Source organism: Elephantulus edwardii, unplaced genomic scaffold (assembly GCF_000299155.1).
Source record: "Elephantulus edwardii isolate Elephantulus edwardi_28Jun2011 unplaced genomic scaffold, EleEdw1.0 scaffold00196, whole genome shotgun sequence".
Taxonomy (NCBI): domain Eukaryota; kingdom Metazoa; phylum Chordata; class Mammalia; order Macroscelidea; family Macroscelididae; genus Elephantulus; species Elephantulus edwardii.
In genome coordinates this window covers 6,293,741-6,307,930 of record NW_006399946.1, presented here as the reverse complement: position 1 = coordinate 6,307,930, position 14,190 = coordinate 6,293,741, and the positions used below count along the sequence as shown (strand labels likewise).

Here is a 14,190-nt window from a genome sequence, read left to right as displayed (position 1 = left end):
TCGATTTTGTTGACCTTTTCAAAGAACCAACTCCTAGTTTTGTTGATATATTTGTCTCTTTGTGACTGTGATTTTTTTACTCAGCATAATGCCTTCCAGGGTCACCCATTTTGAATAATATTGCAAGAGATCCTTGTTTTTCAAAGCAGCATAGTATTCCATTGTGTGAATATGCCACAGCTTCTCTATCCATTCGTTTGTTGGTGGGTACTTAGATTGTTTTCAACTCCTTGCTATTGTGAATAAAGCCGCAGTAAACATGGGTGTGCATATATCTGCTTGGATGTCATTTATGGTCTTTATAGGGTATATTCCCAGTAAAGGAATTGTTGGGTCAAATGGTATCTCTATTTGCAACTTTTTGAGAAAGCGCCAAACTGCTTTCCACAGTGGTTGCACCATTTTACACTCCCACTAACAGTGAATAAGGGTTCCAGTCTCTCCACAACCTCGCCAGCATTTTTTGTTAGCTGTTCTGTTAAATTGCTATTCTTACTGGGGTGCGATGATATCTCATAGTTGTCTTGATTTGCATCTCTCTTAGGGCTAGGGATTTTGAACATTTCTTCATATGCTTGTTGGCCATCTGAATGTCTTCTTTGGTGAAGTGTGTGTTCATATCCTGTGCCCATTTTTCTATTGGAGTATTTACCCTTATCTTGTCAAGTATTTTATAAATTCTAGATATAAGTCCCTTATCTGACAGCAGATTGATTTTTCATTCAACAGTTCACACATTTTGTCCTATAACATTTACTATAGTGCCTACAGTGTACTTCCTCTCCATAATTCTGATCAACACTAATCACTCTGCACTTTTTAGTGCCCTCTCTTTCTTTAGTGATAAGTGTGACTTAAAATGTGTCTGTTACATGCATCATAATTTTTACTCCCTTCTTCCTTCCCAACACTCATCATTATTTCTTAGAAGTAAACTTTTCTTTATAATGCTAGTCTTACACAGTATTTATCCTTTTGTGACTGACTTATTTCAGTATAATGCACTCTAGAGTCATCCATATTATGCAGTGTTTCATTAATTCTTTTTTGCTATTAGTGTTGCATAGTAACTTCATCTTGTAACAGTATAATAGTTTCATTATTAACTTTGGACATCTCTAATGACAGTAGATTGTTGTTGTGTGCTGTTGCACTGGAACCTACCCATAGCTGATCCTGTAACCTTTTCAGAGGCAGTAAATTGTTTGGCAGAAGATTGAACCCTTGAGATTGCTTTGTGGCTTCTTACCACACTCTCCTTGAGAGTGTATATGATGACTCAGTTACCAGTACATTTAGAACAGTTAGAACAGCTTGCCCATTGCTATGACTTCCTTCTTTTTGTCTTCCAATCTGCTGTTTTCATTTATGTAAAGAATATGATTAGCACTTGAGATTTGTTCTTTCTGTGATTACAACAGGAAGAAATATATTCATTTGGTATTATATTTTTGGGTAACTTGGAATTTAGTATTTGCTCAGCAGTATAGAGGTGTGCATTATTTTCTTACATATGTCATCTAGTCTTTAATTATTATTGTAGAATGAGTATGAGGATCCAAGGTGGGAGGATAGCGGAAATAGAGGGGGTGGGGTATTGTGTTAATCATAGGGCTGCACAATTCGATGTGTGGGTGGGTTAAAAGAAATAGGACTTATCTTTTATGAAAAATAGCATACTCAAACTTTGGAAGTAAATCAGAATAATATGAAAAAAATTAAAAATATACTCTTTATTTTCTCAATTATTTATTGACATGTCTTACTGTCTCACATAAAGTAACAGTTAAAACTTGATTAAATTATTTAAAAATGTGAGTTGCTTGCTGACATCATCTTTCTTACCATTTAAACTGACAGTACTGCTCTTAAGCACTTTGGAGACGTACATGACAGCTGACTTTCCCAGTGCAGTAAATAACATTAAATATTTACAGAACTCTTGAGTTTAAGGTAACACAAACACCTCTGATAAATTAACTGTAAAGAAAAAGCATATAATATTTCAATATAGAAATAATGAAAAAACATTTTCTGATTGGAAATGGGTAGCTAACCAGTATTTAGGACAGAATTCCTTGAGGGCAAGTTCTCCTAGGATATATTCCCCAATGTTGAACATGACACAGGGTTTCAGGCTTTGATTCCTGCTTTTTAGAGGCCAGTGTTTTGAATTACCAGCAGCTCTGAGGGAGAAAAATGAACAGCCTCCTTCCGTGTGATTTATTACTTCTCAAAACCTGTTAGAGGATCTGCTGTGAATTTGTTCAAATGTGACAGTAACAGAAATAGCCATATGCTACAACATATATGTTAGATTAGGTTAGTGGACTTAAAGAAGAAATCAGAGAGAATGGGAGAAAGCTTAATGCGGCTTTATTAAAGGGGGGAAAAGGGAGCTCCCGGGTGAGTTCCTCATCCTGGAGAGGCAGAATGGGAAGTCAGACTGTGAACTTACTGGGGAGGATTTTTATAAACAGAGTCTTTAGGGAGGGACATTCCATTCCGATTTATGAGCCACCTGCTAGCTCAGCCAGAGAAGCAGGGCCATTTGCCCTTCTTATCAGCAGCGAGCAAGGCCATTTGAGTTCTGAATTCTTCATTCTTCTCTTTGGCCCTCTTTGCCCAGACTAACAATATATACATAACTTCCTTTCCCATTGTCAGTGTAACAAGATGACATTTTTATACTTCTAAAAAATGAGCGATAGTTTATGATTGTGCTTTTTAAAAATCTTTTAATGTAATTTTTATAAATAGAATGATAAAAAATGAAAAATTTGAAATTATAGTTATGATGTCTCATTTTCTGTTTTCAGATGATCATAGTCGGGTTAAGCTGCAGAATACTGAAAATGATTATATTAATGCCAGTTTAGTGGACATAGAAGAGGCTCAGAGGAGTTACATCTTAACACAGGCAAGTGATACGATTAAACAGGTGCCTGAAAATGGAATGTTTGTGGTTTTTCAGCTTTAAAACAGAGCTAATTATATTATAATTTCTTTGGGAATAAAAAGTTGTTTTTTCCTGCTTGCATAGAAATTTTTATACTTGATTAAAAGTAAAGTTTTTTTTTTTAAAGTAATTTTTAATGTTAAACATTTTAAAAGAAAAATTTCATGTTATGTCAGATGAATTCTTGTCAGGGAAATTGTCTTTATTGCTTTATCTTTGATATAAAGATTTCTGTTTAATTTTTTACTTTTCATATTTTCCCCCCTTTTCTTCTAACAACCTGTATGCCAATGTTGTTGTTGTTATGTGTTGTTGAGTTGCCTGTGATCCATGGTCACCTTGTGTACAGCAGCTCTGAACCTGCCCTGTCCTGAACCAGTCTCACTAATTCCAACACACGAACCCCCATTGCCCCAGTTACTGTATCAGTCCATCTCATCTGGGATCATCTTCTCCTGCCCTTTCCCTCCACCCTTCCAAGCATGATGTCCTTCTCCAAGGACTGGTCTCCTGGCCACGTGCCCAAAGTATGTGAGATGGAGCTTCAGAATCCTAGCCTCCAAGGAGAAATTTGGTTTCACCCTATCTAAGACAGACCTGTTTGTTTTCTTGGCAGTCCTTGGTATATATTCAAGACTCTTCGCCAGCATCACAATACAAAGGTATTGATTCTTCTTTTGTCATCCTTAGTCATATACAGCTCTCTGATGCACACAAGTAATTGCAAAGATCATGACCTGGATTAGGTGCTTAGTCTCAAGACTGACATTGTTGCTTTTCATCACTCTGGAGTAGACTTTCGTTGTGCAATTTCTCCCTGACAACAGTTTTTCCCAGTACAATTCGTCTGTTGATTTCTTAACTGCTAGTATTAAGAGTGTTGATTGTGAAGCTTAGCAAGCTGTAATTGTTAACAATCTCAGTCTCATCTCCATCTATATGGTGCTGGCCCAGTGGTGAGAATCTTTGTCTCCTTGATGTTGAACTTCAGTCCAGTTTGAAAACTATAGTCCTTGACCTTCTGCAGCAAGTGCTTCAGGACCGCCTCAGTTTCATCAAGCAAGGTTGTGTCATCTGTATAATGTTGGGTATTGATGTGTCTTCCTCCAATCCTGATGTTACATTCTTCTTCATATAGCCCAGCTTCCCAAATGATCTGTTCTCCATATAGATTGAAAAGGTGAAGACAGGATGTATCCCTGAAACACACCTTTCCTGATTTTGAACCATGTAGTGTTTCCTTGCTCTGTTCTGAGGACTGTTTCCTGCTCCAAGTATAGGTTTTGCTAAGCACAATCAAGTGTTCTGGGATTCTCATTTTCCTCAAGGTAAACCACCACTTGTTGTGATCCATACAGTTAAATGCTTTTCTATCGTCAGTGAAATGCAGATAGAATTCCTCTGGTACTCTGCTTTCTGCCAAATTCCATCTGACCTTGTCAATAATGTCTCTAGTGCCATGACTTCTCCTAAACCCAGCTTGCATTTTTGGTAGTTCTCTGTCAATACTTGAAACCTCTTATCCACTCTAGTGTGTATTTTCAGAGAATACAGACATGCCCATGATAATGTGTGTTTTTATCTCCTAATTATTATCATAGTGAAATACTCATATATGAGTTGTACTCTTTTTTTTTTTTTATTTTGAGGGAAAAAAGAATTTTAAATTATGCGCATCAACTATTTCCCCCTCCCCCCAGTCAAATATCTGTAGTCTCTCCAAATTATCCTCCAGAGGGTTTCCAAGGCTTTAAATCAGAACAGGACACTGTCCATTTTTCTCCCAAGGAACAAATGGTGAATTTTAACTGCCAGAAATGCAGAAGCAGCCCTTTGGCTAGCAACAGAACTTTTTAGAGACTCTGTACCAGAACTACTCCTAAATAGGTAAGAGAGACTCAGGGAATTAGACTCCTCACCCAGAGGTCACACTTCTGGTATTTTGAATCCACTAGCAGCTCCCAAGGGAGGAAGCTGGGAAGTCTTCTCCTGTGCAGTTTACAGCCTTGGAAATCCAATAGAGGGTCAGCTACACATTCGTTCCAACTTGACTTTACTGAATAGAGAGTGAGAATTAACAGTACTATCATGTCCCTGTTGAAAATTTTTAAATATTCAAGGAATAAGTTATATGGCTGTAAGATATTTATTTTTTTTTAATCTTAAATTACATTAAACAAACCTATTGCAGTAATTTTCTGTCAGACTGGGAAATGGAAATATTTTCATTTGAAACAAAACAGGTTAAAAAAAAAGTAAAATCAAAAAGAAAAAAATATCTGCAGGAAAAGCTAGAAAAGGACAAACAGTTCAAAGGAAAAAAATAAAGGTAGACACACTGCAAATGTGAACAGATACTCAATTTTCCAGTAACTAGTAGTGATTTGAGAGTTTAAAAATACCCTTTCTTACTAAGATGGCACTGAAAGCGAAGAAAGAAGCCCCTGCCCCTCCCAAAACTGAAGCCAAAGCAAAGGCGTTAGAGACCAAGAAGGCAGTTCTAAAGGGCATCCACAGCCAAAAAAAAAAAAAAAAAAGAATATCTGCACATTGCCCACCTTCCGGCACCCTAAAATGCTGAGACTCCGAATGCAGCCCAAATACCCCTGGAAGACCTTGACTAGTATGCCATTATCAAATTTCCCCTGACCACTGAGTCAGTAATGAAAAAGATAGAAGATAATAGCACACTGTGTTCATTGTGGATGTCAAGGCCAACAAGCACCAAATTTAACAAGCTGTAAAGAAGCTCTATGACATTGATGTGACTAAGGTCAGCACTTTGATTAGGCCTGCTGGAGAGATGGCAGCCTGTGTTTGACTTGCTCCTGACTATGATGCTTTGGATGTTGCTAACAAAATTAGAATCATCTAAATTGAGTTCAGCTGGCTAATTCTAAATACAAACTTTTCGCACCAAAAAAAAAAAGTTTAAAAACATACCATGTTTAATTACTCTGAAATGCTTGCTGCAGAAGATCAAAGATTGATTATATCTCAGCATCAGATGATTTCATTTGCTTGAATCCACAGTCAACACCTTTGATATCAGCAGTCAAGAAATCAGAAGATAATCTTTACTGGGAAAATGTTGTAAAGGACCTCTTCAGTATGTCAAGTTAAAGTCTAGGTGCACCTGATTCTAATCATGGTCTTTCATTTCTTTCTATACATCTGAAAGTTGTAAAGTAAATAAGGATGATAGAAATGAATCAACTCATTAGAATTGGGTTGAAGAAGAATGCTGAATATACCATGGACTGCAGAAAGAACCAATATCTTGGAGAAAGAGCACCTAGGGTGCCACTTTGGTGGCAGGGGTGGTGAAATAATTTTTTGCATAATTGGTCATGCTGCTTAGGAAGGGCCAATCTTTGGAGAGAGATAATATATTTGGAAAGTGATATCAGATCAGTGAAGGAGCAGAAGACCTTCAACAGTATGGGTTGATACAGTGACTGGGCAGTGAGCTCAAGTATAAAGGAAATGGCACAGTATAATACAGAATTCAGATTTTTTTTGTTTTGTTCACAGAGTGACTCTTATAGTTGACTGAATGGAACATGTGAACAACATTAATTGATCTTAGAGAAATTAATGTAAGAGAGGGTATTTACTAGAACCTTAATTAAACAACATAAAAAGGAATCCAAGCCCACTGTCATTGAGATGTTTGAATCCAAACCTACAAACATCCAGGAGCTCTGTAGAACAGAGTAAAACATTTCCACCAGTTTGCTGTACTGTAAATCTTTATGGAAGCAGATTGTGGCATCTTTCTCCAGTGAAGTACCTCATAAATTTGAACCACCAACCTTTGGCTAGCAATTCACAGCTCTCCCTGCAATGGCACCACCACTCATTTTAATGATAGAGGCCTAATATAATGCATAACCTTACAAAGGAGTCCTGAAGATGATGCTGGTGAACACAGAAAACCCTAAAGACTCAACAAAAAAACTGTTAGTAGGCCAGTTTGGTAGAGTGGCAGGATATAAGATCAATATCCAAAATTTAATAGGATTCCTCTACAGCAACAAAGAGAACTCAGAGAACAAAACCAAGAAAACGGTACTATTTACAATAGCCAACCACAAATTTGATACTCAGGAGTAAACCTAACTGGAGATACAAAAGCTCTGTACAAAGAAAACTGCAGAGTATTTCTGTGAGACACAATAAAAGACCTAAAGAAATGGGAAAATGTACTCTGTTCACTCAGTATTGTGAAAGTGACAGTCCTAACAAAAGCAATCTACGTGTTCAATGCCATCTCAATCCAGATACGAAACTCATTTTTTCAAGGAGATTGAAAGGGAAATTACCAAATTTATTTGGAAAGGCAAGAGACTCTGTATAAGAAAACACTTCTGAGAAATAAAAAGAGGTGGGAGGCATAGCACTCTCTGACCTCAAAACCTGCTACACAACAGTAGTAACCAAAATGGCATGGTACTGGTACAGTGACAGGCACATAGACCAAAGGATCTGAAATGAGAACCCAGAAATGGGTATGGTCAACTTAATATTCAACAAGGAAATAAAGCCTATTAAATGAGGAAATTACAATCTCTTTAACAAATGATGCTAGGAAAACTGGACTTCCACCTGCAGAAAGCTGAAACAGGATCCACATCTCACACCATACACAAAAATCAGCTCAAGGTGAATCAGACACCTGGGAGTAAAGCAAAAAACCATAAAGTTCATAAGAGGCAAACTGAGTTCAAGCTTAGAAGCACTAGTCCAAGGTATAAAGAGACTGCCAAGTACAGCCAGAAAGGCACAATCTGAAGAACATAAAGTTGATGAATGGGACCTTCTAAAGATTAAAACCTTTTTCCAACAGGGTGAAAAGAAAACCTATTTACTAGGAACAGACAATTGGTAATATCATCTCAGACAAGGGTCTCATAACGAATATTTACAGAATACTCCTGGGCCTCCACAAGAAAAAGACTGAAAACCCAATTACAAAATGGGCAAAAGATATGCAAAGAATTTTCACAGAGGAAGATATTTGAATGGCAAACAGACACATGAAGAAATGCTCCAAATCACTGGCAATAAGAGAGATGCAAATCAAAGCCATGAGGTATCATCTAACTCCAGTTACAGTAGCAGAGTTTAACAGGGCAGCGGCAGCAAGTAGTAAATGTTGGAGAGGATGTGGCAAGAAAGGAACACATTGTTGGTAGGATTGTAAAATGGTGCAGCCATTCTGGAAGGCAGTTTGACACTTCCTTAAAAAGCTGAACAGAAATTCCTTATGACCCAGCTGTTCTACTACTTGGACTATCACCTGAGAAAATGAGAAGTGAGGCACCAAGACTTGTACACCAATGTTCATACCATTATTCACCATCGCAAGAACATGGAAACAGCCTAGATATCCAACCATAATCACATAAATGGGTTGAGAAATAATGTACATTCACACAGTGAAATGAATACTACACAACATGCAGGAGCAGTGATTTTCTAAATTATTACTTAACTTGGGAGGGACTGGAGAGCATCATGCTGAGTGAACCAACTCAGTCTCACAAGGAAAAGTACTGTATGAAACCATTATTGTAGAATGAGTATAAAGATCCAAGGAAGGGGGGGAGGGTGGAAGCAGAGGGATGAGGATGTGTGGGGTGGTGGTGATGGATGGATTAATTATGGAGTTATACAATTTGATGGGGGATGGGGGCAGAGGTGAGGGAAATTGGAAGAATCTGTTCTGGAAAACAATGTATTCCAATTTTGTAAATAAACTAGTGTAAAACAAAAACAGCACTGGGTTTTTAAAAAATAACCAATAACATCAAAAGAGAAGACAACCCTTGAAGTGTATTGACACAGGTACAATAAAATGGGCTCAGGTGTGTTGGAGATGGTGAGGATCGCACAGGGTAATATAGGGTTTAGGGCCGTTTTTAATAGGATTGCTATGAGTTGTAGACAATTCTATGGCATGAACAACAACCTATAATGATAACGATTGTATCTGGCGAATGAGTATGTTGTTTGTTATTATGCACTGTCATGGTGGAAACGTCTTATAGCTATCTAGCAGATTTTTAGGGACAATCAATCATAATTGAGGAATTTGCTTATCTGTATCTTGGGGATCAGCTTGTTTGAATTGGCAGCACAACTGTTACGACTTAGCTACCAGAGTAGACTTATATTTTCTATTTTTATAATTTTCATTTCTTAACAGCTATGATATTTTTAATAAACCAGTTTTTTAAAGTTAAAAAAATTGCATATGGTTCAGCAAAAGAAAATGATAATGTTATAAAAATTGAAAATACTGTTTTCCCAACTTGTTATATTTTTCCATCATTCTTTCCCAGCCTTGTTATTGGTTGTGCTCTCTCAGTGCTTAAAAGCGTATATGTTCATCAAGATTATGTTTTTACTTTTTTTAGAAAAGTAATTTATTTTTGTTGATAATAACATAAACAACAAATCATTTCTGCGTGTGTGATTTAGTGACCTTGAGGACATTCTTCAGGCTGTCAACCATTCCCACCCTCCCCCACTAAAAAGTAAACTTAATGTTCTTAAGGTAAGTGTCCTACTGGATCTTTTGAGTTGCTAATTGATTTTTGATCCCACATAAACAGTTCTGCAAGCAGTATTACAGACACTTAAAAAAAATCTGTTTAACCTAAAGTAATGTTTGGTTTAGCGTTAACATGAGAAATACAAGGTTATTCAGAGTTATTAAGTTTACTGTGGTCAGCATTTAAGACAAAGCCAAAACTTGAACACTAATGTCCTGTTATGTTAATTTATTTTTCTTTGTCTATTCCAAAACACTGTCAGGTCAGTTCTGACTGTAGGATGTATATAGCTGCCTTGTCTTTGTTTTGTAGAACAGTATATTCAAAATCCCTAACTTTTGGTTAACAGCCCAGCACTTAAAATACTGTACTCCTGGTCTCCATTACTACACTGTAAATGCTGTGTGGCCTTGGACAAGTTCCCTGTCTCTTTAATCCTATATTTTCTCATTTATAAAACAAAGATATAGGAAACTTATGTAATACTACTGTTTTTCATTAGTAGCAGTATTAGTGGTGGTAATCTTTCCTTGGGAAAAAAAAAATCTTAAAATCCATTATGATAAAGAAATTGTCTGCACATTAATGAATGGATGGATAAACAGATTTTTCTTCTGTCATCCTTACTTGCTGTCCAGCTCTCATATGTATAGCAAGTAATTAAAAAGACTATGGCTTGAATTAGGCACATTTTGGTTTTAAACTAACATCGTTGTTCTACAGTACTTTAGAGTACTGAGAATGAATGAAGAACTATTTATCGGCCTATAGATATAAAGAGATATGGATGTGCTTGCATATATATTCGTTTAGATAACAAGCTACATGAAAAACACAGCCACAGATACTTCTTAAGGATAACAAAAACACTTTGATCTTCTGAGTTTAAAGAATTAAGGCTATAGTCTTGGGAACAATTTGAGTAATTGGCATAACATGTAGATTGTCTATCCCAATGTAGTAATGAGCTGACTGAGGTTTTAAGAGTTTGTGAATAGACATCTAAGATACAGCTATTGCTTTTTACTCATTTAGAACAAAAGAGAAAGAAATAACTCAGAGACTCCAGAAAAAAGTATTCTATATTATTAATAGTTAGTATAAGCCTCATCCACTTAAGAACAGAACTAGATGGTGCCTGGCTACCACTGTTGACCATTCTGATCACGGCCAGAAAAAACCTTTTAAAATGAAGGAGAAACAGGGACCTGAATTCAGATTCTTAAAAAGTCTAAATTTATTGGACTGATATAAACTAGAGGAGTCCTTGAGACTTAATCTTCCAAGGATACCACTATAAACTAAAATAATCCCAAATGTCACCTCTTAACTAAGCAGATTCACTTAAAGTGTCTTTAAGAAACATAATCTCTAGGAGACCAAATAGTGAAAACTTACTCTAAAACAGAGGTGAAAAGTAAAGTTGAGACAAATATTCTACATGGTACAATAAAAACAGAATACAGGGAAATAATGTGGGAAATACAACCAACAATACTGAATGGTTTGTATATAGATTTTTAAATAGGAACTTTGTAAACTTTGCCTTGAACATAATAAAATTCTAATTTTGGAGGAAATGACTGAATAATAATCTGGAAGACAGCTACCTAGCCAGCTGACAGTCCCCAAAGAGAGCTAAGTGGAAATTACCAGACAGTATTATTAATATCACATGCCATTAGAATCTTACTGAAGATATTCAGAAATGACTAGAACAGTATATCAACAGTGAACTGTCAGAAATTTACGCAAGATAACATTGCTGATGTTTGATGGGTCTTGTCTCAAAGCAGAGAATACCAAAAGAATGTATTTTACCAAAAGTATTTTATTAACTGTCCAGAGCCATTTGCTGTATGAGTCATAACAAATTAGATGTTCTAACATACTTAATTTTGCTCTTGCAAAACCTGTACCTAGACCAAGAAGCTATTGTCTGAACAGAGCAAGGGAACATGGTTCATAATCAAGAAAGGAGTATGCCAGGAATACATCTTTCTCCATACCTTTTCAAACTATATGCTGAACAGATCATTTGCGAGGTTGGACTTAAGAAGAATGTGGCATCAGGATAGGAAGAAGATTCGTCAGCCTGCTTTGTGCAGATGACACAACCTTGCTTGCTGAAAGTTGCCTTCAATATGGATTATATCTCAGTCTCAAGAATACAAAATACCACTGGGCAAATAGGCAACATCATGATTGTTGTTGTTGTTATGTGCCATCGAGTCGCTTGTGACTCATAGTGACCCTATGTACAAGAGCTCTAAACGCTGTTCTATCCTATGCCAACCTAGCCATCTCAAACGCACTTATTCCCACCGCTCCAGTCACAGAATCGATCCATCTCATCGAAGGTCTTTCTCTCCTTCTCTGCCCCTCTACTCTGCCAAACATGATGTCCCTCTCCAAGGACCAGTCCCTCCTTGCAACATGCCCAAAATATGTCAGACGAAGCTTCAGAATCCTTGACTCCAGGGAACACTCTGGCTTCACCCTCTCCAGGACAAACCTGTTTGTTCTCCTAGCAGTCCATGGTATAGTCAACACTCGTCTCTAGCACCACAGCTCAAAGGCATCAATCCTCTTTCTATTAACCCTATTCACTGTCCAGCTCTCTGTTGCATAGCACATAATTGTGAAGACTATAGCCCAGTTCAGGCGCACCTTAGTCTCCAGCCTGACGTCTTTGCTCTTCAGTACTCTTGAGAGCTCCCTCACAGCCGACTTTCCCAATGCAGTTCGTCTCCTGATTTCCTGGCTGCTGCTACCAAGAGGTTGACTCTGGAACCAAGTAAACTAAAACTATCTCAATCTCTTCACCATCCATACTGATGCTGTCAATTAGCCCAGTGGTGAGAATCTTTGTTTTCTTGACGTTGAGCTTCAGTCCATATAGGAGGCTGTAGTCCTTGATCTTCTGCAGCAAGCGCTTCAGGGCCTCCTTAGTTTCAGCAAGCAGGGTTGTGTCATCTGCATAACGCAGGTTGTTGATGATTCTTCCACCAATCCTGATGCCACATTCCTCTCCATATAGCCCAGCTTCTCGGATGATCTGTTCTGCATACAGATTGAAAAGGTATGGAGACAGAATACATCCCTGACAAACCCCCTTCTTAATTTTGAACCATGTAGTGTCTTCTTGCTCTGTTCTGACAACTGCCTCTTGGTCGAAGTATAAGTTTCGTATTAGCACAATCAAATGTTCTGGGATTCCCATTCTTCTCAGAGTCAGCCACAGCTTGTTAGGATCCACAGAGTCAAAAGCCTTTGCATAGTCAATGAAGCACAGATAGACATTCTTCTGGTATTATTTGCTTTCTGCTAAGATCCATCTGACATTAGCTATACTATCCCTAGTACCACGACCTCTTGTAAATCCAGCCTGCATATCTGGCATTTCTCTGTTGACATATTGTTCCAAACGTTTTTGGATAATTTTCAGCAGAATCTTGCTTGCATGTGATAACAATGATACTGTTTGATAATTTCCACACTGTGTTGGGTCACCTTTCTTTGGAATGGGAACAAATATTGATCTTTTCCAGTCAGTGGGCCAGCTGGCTGTTCTCCAGATTTCTTGGCAATGATGGTTTAGTGGTAAAGAATTGCATTGCAAAATCAAAGATACTGTTTGGGAGAAAGATGGCCAGTCTTCATCTATGTGATAAGCCCCTGGAAACCTGTTGAAGGGTTCATTGTGGTTTGGTTCTGACTCAGTGATATATAGCATCAACTGTCTTACTAGATGGTTTCTGTGCATCTGATGGGATTGTACTCATCATTTGTCTCTAGCTTTTCTTCTCTTTTGAATTTTACCCTTTATGTTCCAAAATAAAGAGTATCTTATCTTTCTATCTATGCAGTTGATCCCAACTCACTCCATCTTCTATACAGGAGAAGAAATCGTTGCCTAGTTTTGCATTATTCTTAGAAGCTACGCCTTGCTTGAGTCCACCACTGCAGGTTTACTGCCAGTTGATTCTACTAAGGGTCTCTATCTTCTTCACAGACCCCACACATGAATTCTTCCTCTAGTAATTAATCCCTGTGCCAAAACAAAGCAAGAAAGTAAACAGTGTTCTGTCATGTCTTTTATTCCCTCCATTTCTAATCAAGATTTGAGTTTTGGTTTGATTTTTCTGAAGTGAATAGGTAGCCCTTTTTAAAACCTAATCCGTTTCCTTTCTTAGTAAAAGTATTTACTGAGTTCTTCTGCACTAGTCCTTTTTCAAAGCTCAGTTGGTTTGTGGTTGTTTTTTGTCGTGTGTGGGGTTTGCTGGTTTTTTTTTTTTTTTTACAAAAATTATTTTCCATTTTTATTAAAATTTTTAACCAAAATTGCAAGGGCAGGTTTACAAAGCCACTTCTATACAATGAGGGAAAATTTGAAAAGTTCACAAGAGCACATGATCAGCTAGAAATATAGTTAAACTGTGGTTGCTCAATAGCATTGTATTTTATATATTAGATTAGATTAGATTGCTGTTGTTGTTGTTGTTATGTGCCTTCGAGTCGCCTGCGACTCATAGCGACCCTATGTACAACAGCCTAAACTCTGCTCTGTCCTGTGCCAATCGCACTGTCTCTGACACTCCCGTCCCAATTATCCCAGTCACTGAATCAATCCACCTCATAGAGGGCCTTCCTCTCCTGCGCCGTCCCTCC

General features: G+C 37.5%; 1 protein-coding gene across 1 annotated transcript in view; it reads left to right on the top strand.

Annotated features, from left to right (window-relative positions):
• Positions 1-14,190, top strand: part of PTPN2 (protein tyrosine phosphatase, non-receptor type 2) — a 140,161-nt gene that overhangs the window by 81,537 nt on the left and 44,434 nt on the right. The window contains exon 3 of the mRNA XM_006897021.1: positions 2,820-2,920. Within this exon, the coding sequence (XP_006897083.1) occupies positions 2,820-2,920 (101 nt within the window). The remainder of the gene's footprint in view (positions 1-2,819; positions 2,921-14,190) is intronic.